Below are 9,905 nucleotides of genomic sequence, written 5' to 3'. Positions count from 1 at the left end.
CCTAAGGTCACCCAGCAGGCCAGTGGCAGAGGAACGAGTTGAACCCAGATCTCCTGAGTCCCAGTCCAGGACTCTATCCTCTAAGGATCACTATGGCTTAACAGGCCATTTGCATATGCACATATTCCATTTCCATCAACAATTACAGTCATTGCAAAAACAAATTAGGTTCACAATTTTATGTTCAGATCTAAAAGCCTGAGTTTTTTAAATCAGACCCATTATCACGAGAGGAGGTTGGGGCATTTTAATTGCCACCCGTGTCACTAAGACAGCAAGGACAGGGTTAGTAAACCAAAGAATGAGCACTAACTTTCAAGGAATCTGTTTTATTGGTGATAAAAGGCATGTATAATCATTTATTTCAGAGAGGAGGAGAGTACTGTATGCTCTCCTCGCATGGTGTCGGGATGCATAATAAAAATCATCATGGACATGAATTAATTTTTTGTTGCTGTTCACTTTAAGCAGTGAATTTCTCACTGCCAGACTCTAGCTCTCCTTTGGTTTCCATTGCAAGGCAACACTGTCTCCTATGGTCATGTGCAGGAACTGCAGTGGCAATATTCCTTTTAGGTTCCCTAGGGTTTCCTATGGTTTATGCAGTGATACAGATTTACATTTTCCAGCTGTATAGGTGAAGTACTTCTCATTCTTTCATGGAATGACTAACAGGCAAAGCTCAGAAGCAACTGGAGAGCCAGTGGCTAGAGCATAATCATTAATTATTTCCTTATTAATGATCATAAAACTTGGATTATTTTGCCCTCATTCTCAAGGTAGACACACTATGCCACTCTTCAGCACCCCATAAAGCTTAACCTGCATTTCGCTTTTAAAGAGGACTATATGAACTATTTTAGACTATCTAACCAGTGTGTCCATCCACACCCCAAAGAAGCCTGAGCCTTTTCTGCTCTTAGACAAAGCACCTGTTTCATCCTTCCCTGGATATGGTTCCTAAAGTGAATCCCAAATTTCCTTAGAATCAGAGTAATGCTCCATAGCACCTGCCTAGATAATATCACAATCCCACTTCCAGCCCCTACCAGTGACAAGACAGGAACTGATATCTTAGAGATGGAACATTCTTTAGCCAATGTCCAATATCCCAGAGCCATCCAATTTCCTGTTGTGTCTTCAGTGGAAGTGTCATTTACCAACCAACGGTCCAAAATTGTCACTTTCTCTGGAACAGCATTGCCCTTCCCAGTGCTCTCCCCAGAGCATCCTTTAGGTCCTTGTTCCTCATGCTGTAGATAAGGGGGTTCAGTAAGGGGGTGACAAAAATATAGATCACAGTCACTGCCTGGCCTTGCTCTGGGGAGTAGCTGGAGCTGGGGCGTAGGTATATGAAGCTGCAGCAGCCGTACTGCAGGAGGACAACTGTCAGGTGGGAAGAGCAGGTGGAGATGGCACGGTGCTGACCAGCTGCAGAGCGGATCTTCAGGATGGCAGCCACAATGAAGACATAGGAGATGCAGATTATCAGGAAGGGCATAGTCAGGACTATCACACTAACAACAAAGACGGTGGCCTGGTGTATCTGTGTATCTGCACATGCCAATCGTAGGACGGGCAGCACATCACAATAGAAGTGATTGATTTCATTGGTGCCACAGAACGGTAGATGAAATAGCAGGATGGTCAACTGCAAGGCTAACAGGAATCCCAGAACCAGTGACCCTGACACCAAGCAAGCACAGACTGTCCAGTTAATAATGAGGGTGTAGTGCAGTGGGTGGCAGATGGCCACATATCGGTCATACGCCATGACGGCCAGCAGGATGCAGTCAGCACTGCCAAGAAAGACAAAGAAGAACATCTGGGTGCCACAGCCAGCGAGGGAGATGGTGGCCTTCCTCCCAGACAGGAGGTTGACCAGGGCCAAGGGGGCAATGACAGAAGAATAGAAGATCTCCAGCACTGCCAGATTGGCCAGGAAGAAGTACATGGGGTTGTGGAGGGAGCAGTCAGTGTGGACAGTGAGTGCAACAGTGGCATTCCCACAGAGGCTGAGCAGGTACACAAGCAGAAAGACCAGGAAAATCAGTAGCTGCATCTCGGGGAGGAACGAGAAGGATTGGAAGTGTAATTGTATCAGCTCTGTTCGGTTTTCATCCCCCATGGGACTTGCTGAGTGAGAAGAGTAGAGAGGAGCAGTTACTGCCAGCTACCATCAAAGGCAGAACATGAGCTGTCAGGTTCACACAGCAACTAGGATGATCAGATTCAGTATCAACAATCACAGAAGAGTTGAGGGACTTGGATAACCTGTCAAAGTGAGTGTAGAATAACAGAAATGTTGGTAAGGAAGGGATCCTGAGAAGTCATCAACTCCAGCTCCCTGTACTGAGACAGGACCAAGTAAACCTGACCAGTATTTGTCCAAGCTATTCTTAAAAATCTCCAATGATGGGGATTCCACAACCTCCCTTGGAAGCCTGTTCCAGAGCTGAACTACCCTTATAGTTAGAATATTTTTTCCCTAATATCTAATCTAAATTTCTAAGGCTGTAGATTAAGCCCATTGCTTCTTGTCCTACCTTCAATAGACATGGAGAACAATCCATCACCAGCCTCTTTATAACAGCCCTTCACATATCTGAAGACCATTCTCAGGTCCCCCCTCAGTCTTCTTTTCTTAAGACTAAACATGCCCACTATTTTTAACCTTTCCTCAAAGGTCACCTTTTCCAAAGCTTCTATCATTTTTCAGAGGGGTAGCCGTGTTAGTCAGGATCTGTAAAAGCAGCAAAGAGTAGTTCTGTGGCACCTTATAGACTAACAAACATATTAGAGCATGAGCTGTCGTGGGTGAATACCCACTTCGTCAGATGCATGAGGTCTTGCTCCAATTTGTCCATATCTGTCCTAAAGTGCTGCACCCAGAACTGGAGAGAGTACTCCAAAAGAGGCCTCACCAGTGCCCTCTTTGGAGAAGAATAACATCATCTGGTTGCCTTGACCAACAAGGGTGATGATAACCTTTCTAGTCAATTGATTTAGGTTCCTTCATACTTAAAATCCCATTTGAAAATAAGAATTTCCTATGTCATTTCGGTGTTTTTGAAAATTTAGCACTAGATGGATAAACTGCAACTTTTCATATTTGTACAACTTGATCAACTTGACATCCATGCATATTGTCATACAGTATCAGATTTACCATTTCTCCAATGGCTCCATAGTGCTGGGCCCAAGATCAGAAGGGGGGCCCATAACACTCACTTCCTCCCCTCTTGCGGCACTGCAGAAGCAGAGCCTTGGAGCAGCAAGGAACCAGCATGATAGCTGAGAACCCAAGGGGCCCTGGGAACTGTAGTTCCTTGGCCAGCTCCCTGCCTTTAGAGACAGCCCTGGAGCAGGGAAGGAACTACATTTCCCAGCATTCCCTTTGCAGCTATCAACAGGAAAGGGAGGGGGAGGAAGTGGGGAAGCTGTAAGACCCCATGCACTGCAGCTTGCTGTGAATGGAGAGCTGGCTGCTAGAAGGGGGTGGCACTGTGAATGGGGAACAAGTGTGCCCAAGGAGTAGGCGGCTTTGGCCCAGATATCACCCTCAGAAGACTTCCCCAGACTGCATTAGGGATGCTGGTGTGACCTCGCCTGGCAGCCCGCAAAGAAGGAATTGGGTGGACTAAATGGACAGTGCACCTCTCTAGCTGAAGCCTAGCAAGGGAGATATGTGGATCCCACCAGAAGTTAAAATGGTAAGTAAGGGAGGGAAGGCTTTACTGGAGGACCTGGGCAGCTTTAGATACAGTACAGGAGGATTTCCACTTCTGAGCCATGGAAAAAGAAATTGGCTTTTCCTTTCTAGATTTATCTAATATTCAGAAAGGGAATCTAGCACCTGCCTTCCAGATTTGAACACTCAAAATTCAAAAATGCTCAAGCTCAATTTAGGCTGCTGTTACTTCATTTCTCCCAAATCAAATATACTGAGCCACTGTAATTTGCAGTAGAAAAAGTAGGATAAAATTGACCAACAAATGCTGGCATCTTCCCAGTGCTAACTAGGGCCCAAACTGCTATTTTCAACAGCCATTATCATTTTTTTTAGTTTAATTTTTTTAGAAAGAAGACAGCGATATTGCACTGGCAAATTCCCCATAGAAACGAAGAGTGGAACAAAAGAATAACAAAGATACCTCAATTTTTCCTCATTTATGTAGGACAGTTTTATAATATGGATCCAGATATCCTCCAATCACACAAGCTGAAAATTGTTCCACTTTACTGCAATTCTGTAACCCTGCGGGAACCAGTCCTGTCTGTGTTCTGTGCACATCCACAATTCCTACTGAATTCAGAAGTGCCTGGCTTTTGTAACCATACTACCTGATATTTTCAGCCCTTGTAAGTGAAGCAGGTTTACATTTAGTAATTGGGTGGAAAGCCTCTCAGAAAAAGTTAGGTGCTGTAGGAGGTGTTGCTTATTCATTAGGTAATGTGAGACCTTCCTGTTACAATAGTAAACCAGTGCAGCATAGACTGCACTTTGCTCCTAGAGTCTAGAATGGGGTCCTTTGCTTCTATATGCAGCCCATTAAAGACAATGAAAAGATTCCCACTCACTTCAACAGGCTTTGTACAGAACAAGTTATACACAGAGTAACTCTCCTATCTTCGTAGGGTCCTGGTCCCACAGCGGAGAGAGGCCATGTGAGCTTGTTGCAGAGCTGCTGCCCAGGGATGGGAACCACCTGGAACTCCAGCCTCCAAAATCATTCCCGCTGCATTCTGCTCGACTATGTGCTAGCTGAGGGGTGAGTGGAAATTGGTGGCCTCTGCTGCAGATGATGGGCATCTCGGCTACTTAAAGCCATGGCCTAAAAGATGAAAACGCCTAACTGCAGAGTCTGCAGCTGCCTAGGGCCAGCGCCGAGGATTTAGAGTCCATAATGCTGTGTTGCAAGGTTCAAGCATGCTCAGCCTTGGAATTTCCACCCCTCCTTAGACTAGTAGCTACAGCTGTCTAAGGCTGGCCTCTGGCAATTGGCCCCATGGATGAAGCCAGAAAAGCTGCAGATGGCTCTGTGACTACTGGGGGCCATTAGGCTAGGAGCAGATAAAGAAACTGGAGTTAACCTTAAGCAACAGAGGTCACCCATAGGAAAGTAATGTCAAGGGAAGCAGGGAAAGAGGAAACAGGTCAGGCTTGCAGGGGAGAATAGCGTCCAAGGTAGAAGGGAAACAGGCATGGGGAGAGGTGTTGGTGACCAGGTATCAAGTATCAGAGGGGTAGCCATGTTAGTCTGGATCTGTAAAAGCAGCGAAGAGTCCTGTGGCACCTTATAGACTAACAGACGTATTGGAGCATGAGCTTCCATGGGTGAATACCCACTTTGTCGGATGTATGTCATGCATCCGATGAAGTGGGTATTCACCCGCGAAAGCTTATGCTCCAATATATCTGTTAGTCTATAAGGTGCCACAGGATTCTTTGCTGCCGTGACCAGGTAGTAGACTAGCATGTAGATAGGAGCAGAGGGAGAAAGGCTGGTGACTTTAGGTTCCCGGGAGCTTAAGTCCTCATTTTGAGGAAATGGTGTTTGCAAGTGGTTTGCTCAAAGGGCAGGATGAGTGCAGAGGGAGGCATTAGGTATCTGCTGGCTGTGGAACTTTATTGAGCTGAGACCAGAACTTACAGTGACTGGTGACATAGAGTGGTACTGGAGACATGGCTATAGAAGGTCTGAATGAGGAAGGAGATAAATTTGTGGGGAGTTTTCCCTGATTACATGAAAGTTCTGTTCACTGTGGACACTGATAAACCCACATGGATGTACAGCTCAATGAGAAATACTGGGGGCTGAGGGAGCTGTGTATGGCAATGCATATAGTCATGTAGGGGAGTGCGATCAAAATGAAAAATGTCTCTGAGATTCAGTAGCAGGTATACTATGGCACCACCACACCAGGCGCACACTCAGAGCCCTCAATGACTACATGGGAGCCCACAAATACATTTCGCACTGGGGCCCAGAAAAGGTTAATCTGGCCCAGTTTTCATATATGTAACTTTCACCATTTTTTTTTTTTACTCAGAGTATCTCCCAAAAAAGTGAGACATGCTCTAAAACATTTGAAAAGAGTTGGTTTTTTGGAACTCTTAAAGCACCTGTTACCTGTCAGCTCTGTGTTCCTGGGGAACCAGGGTGCAGTATCCAATCTGTCAGACTCCCAAAGGACACCCCCACACACTCAGACTCTGCTTGAACCAAAGTCGATCAGAAGAAAGACTTACAAAAAGCAATGAAAAGCCAGTGGGAGACACCCCTAAACCCCTCTGGACAAGGGTGACAGGATTAAGGAAACTCCCCTAGCCTCATTTGCATCGAAGATGGGGACCAGGAGGCATCTCTATTAGCATATAGAATGGAGAACAGAGATTCTAAGCCAAGAACCACACTGAACAATGGGACCAGAAAAGCAGGAAAGCACTGCATGAGGGGGGAATCTCTGTTCCAGATGTTAATGAACCCATGCCTGCACACACCCTTTTCAGTACATCACACTAATTCTGGTAATAAATCCTTTATTGGTATCCAAATTACTGAACTGTCTAATTGCATTGTGCGCTCCCGCGAAGGAACACTGCCCATAGCCAGCGATGATCAGTTCCTGTTGTGTAGCCTAAACAAAACAACCTTGGTATACTCACTTGAGCCATCAGTTTACCCATAAACAAATTTAGTTTTCTCCCTTGAACCATTGTTCTTTCCGGACAAACCCCCCTGCCCATGCTCAAGTAAGTGTTCTGATGCCTGGATCCAACATCTGCATCAGCATGATCATTCAGGAGAAGTTGAAGTCCCAATGGAACTAATGCAGATGTTGGATCCAGGCATCAGAACACTTACTTGAGCGTGGGTAGGGGTTTTTGTCAGGAAAGAACAATAATTCAAGAGAGAAAACTAATCCGTTTTTTCCAATGTACATGGCAGAGGGGCATTGCTGGCACATGATGGCATATATCACATTGGTAAATGTGCAGGTGAACGAGCCCCTGATGGTACAACTGATGTGGTTAGGTCCTATGATGGTCCCATCAGCCACACCATCAGGGGCTCGTTCACCTGCACATTTACCAATGTGATATATGCCATCATGTGCCAGCAATGCCCCTCTGCCATGTACGTTGGACAAATAGGACAGTCTCTACGCAAAAGAATAAATGGACAGAAATCTGACATCAGGAATTATAACATTCAAAAACCAGTAAAAGAACATTTCAATCTCCCTAGTCACTCAATAACAGACCTAAAAGTGGCAATTCTTCAACAAAAAAACTTCAAAAACAGACTCCAATGTGAAACTGCAGAACTGGGATTAATTTGCAAACTGGACACCATCAAATTAGGCCTGAATAAAGACTGGGAGTGGTTGGGTCATTACAAAACCTAAACCTAATTTCCCCATACTAATTTCCCCCTACTGTTACTCACACTTTCTTGTCAACTGTTTGAAATGGGCTACTCATTTACCACTACAAAAGTAATTTTTTCTCCCTTGGTATCCTACTGGTAATTGAATTGTCTCGTTAGACTGACCTCACACTTGGTAAGGCAACTCGCATCATTTCATGTGCTGTATTTATACCTACTACAGTATTTTTCACTCCATGCATCCGATGAAGTGGGTTCTAGCCCACGAAAGCTTATGCTCCCAATAAATTTGTTAGTCTCTAAGGTGCCACAAGGATTCCTCGTTGTTTTTGCTACTACAGACTAGCACAGCTACCACTCTGAAATGGCACACACATTCTATGCCTCTTTTCTATCAAACCCAGATGATGCAGCATCTTTGCTTTCCCAGTGCCTGGCAGAAAGCAATACTTTGATAAAGGCAAGCTGGCAGAAGCTTAGTTTGGACATAAGGAAGGCACCGATAAAGTGTTAAGGGAAAGTGGGGTGATTGTCCTTCCTATCCTTTCGTTTAAGAAGTTTTCAATTTGGGGTGCTGCTGGATCCTCAATGACACCTGGAAGTACAGGTGGCAGCAGGGGCCCAAGGCATAATTTTACAACTGATGCAGGTGTAAAATTTTAGACAGGTAAAGGGGGTGTCAAAGGGGACAGGAGGAGCATGGGGGCCCCGGGCTGGAGATGAGGAGGGGAGGAGTCACAAGGAGGGTCACATGGGGAGGTCACATGTCCCCACCCCATGTGTCCCTTCCATGAGAGCAGTACTGGCAAGAAATTATTTCTACTTGCACCACTGTGATCAAGTGATCCATCCCCTGTCACCCATTCCCAGCTTCTGGCAAACAGAGGCTAGGGACACCATCCCTTCCCACCCTAGCTAATAGCCATTGACGGATCTATTCTCCATGAATTTATCTAGTTCTTTTTTGAACCCTGTTATAGTGTTGGCCTTCACAACATCCTCTGGCAAGGAGTTCCACAAGTTGACTATGTGTTGTGTGAAAAAATACTTCTTTTTGTTTGTTTTAAACCTGCTGCCTATTAATTTCATTTGGTGACCTCTAGTTCTTGTGTTATGAGAAGGAGTAAATAACATTTCCTTATTTACTTTCTCCACACCAGTCATGATTTTATAGACCTCTATCATACCCCACTTAGTGGCCTCTTTTCCAAGCTGAAAAAGCCAGGTAAGGGAAGAAATTTGCTATCTAACATTAACCCAGGGGAAGAGTTACAAATCCAGGTCATCTCTGATCTGGAGGCAAGCCTCGGGGTGTATCAGAAGCACTTGCACTTCCATACCTATAATAGTCTAAACAGATCTATGCAGGGAAACAATATCTGATTCAAGGGGTCTTTAAAGTAGAAAACAAAGGCATAGCAAAATCTGAAATTCAAACTACAAATAAGACATAACATTTTAACAGTGAAGGCAGATAACCTTTGGACTATTTTACCAAAGGGAATGATTAATTCATCATCACTTGAAGTCTATAATTGGAGATTGGTTATCTTTCTAAACCACAATTTATCTGACATGATGGCATCACTTATGTCAATAATTCCCTCTACTATAGGAATTAATGTCTGAAATTTTAAAGCTTGTGATATGCAGGAGATCAGATTAGATTATCATGGTCTCTTCTGGATTTCAAAATCTCAGAATCTCTTAGTTAGAGGATGATTTATTCCCTGAAGAATGAGGGTTTATAACTCTTCTAAAACTCAAAACTTATTATTGTTCTTATTCAGATAAATGTCCAGACTTTTTTGAATACTTCTAAACTCTTGGCCTCAATATCTTGTAGCAATGAGTTTCAAAGGTTAATTGTGCATGAGGTGAAAAAGCATTTACTTTTATCAATATTAAATTTACCACATTCCACTGGCATGGAATGAGCCCTTGTTTTTGGACTACAAGAAAGTGGCTTGATTTTCAAACAATGAATTTAGCCAGCCAGGTTACAGCAGGCAAAGAAATCCAGCATTACTATGGCAGGAAGAGCAGGGACCTTTCCTTTTTACTGGGTCTCGTTTCTGATCCTGAGTGATCAGAGTAACTGCTGTCAAAATAGATCCCCATCTGCCTCTGAAAAGATTTGGGTCCCCCCTCAGAGAAAATCAAACCTACCCAACAGCTCCCCTATTTCTGCTTTTCATTAGGAACATTATTGTGCTAACTACTTCCCAAGATGGCTATATGCTCGTGTCGTACCCAGGATGGTAACTCAAGAGCAATGTTCCTGTCCTTTTCCTCACCACCAAAAGCTGACAAAGAATATGAGAAATGAAAGATCATTGCAGATAACAACAGCACTGTGCATTTGTATAGCACATTTCTATCCCACATGAATGTGGAGAGGGTGAATATTATTCTCTCCATTTGAGATAAGAAGAAACTGAGCTTTCCGCACTAGTTCATTTTGCTTCCCTAAACCTAGGGATGGATGGCCTTGGTGGGGGGAGCATGTCT

General features: G+C 44.3%; 1 protein-coding gene across 1 annotated transcript; it reads right to left on the bottom strand.

The window, feature by feature from the left end:
- Nucleotides 1-1,180: 1,180 nt before the first annotated feature.
- On the bottom strand, nt 1,181-2,221 carry LOC116816939 (olfactory receptor 10V1-like). The gene has a single exon (XM_032766629.2). The coding sequence runs from the start codon at nt 2,126-2,128 to the stop codon at nt 1,181-1,183; it is 948 nt and encodes a 315-aa protein (XP_032622520.1). The 5' UTR covers nt 2,129-2,221.
- Between the last annotated feature and the right edge of the window lie 7,684 nt (nt 2,222-9,905).

Source organism: Chelonoidis abingdonii, chromosome 4 (genome assembly GCF_003597395.2).
Source record: "Chelonoidis abingdonii isolate Lonesome George chromosome 4, CheloAbing_2.0, whole genome shotgun sequence".
Taxonomy (NCBI): domain Eukaryota; kingdom Metazoa; phylum Chordata; order Testudines; family Testudinidae; genus Chelonoidis; species Chelonoidis abingdonii.
Note: the sequence above shows the minus strand (reverse complement) of the source record. Positions and strands in the feature narration are given on the sequence as shown.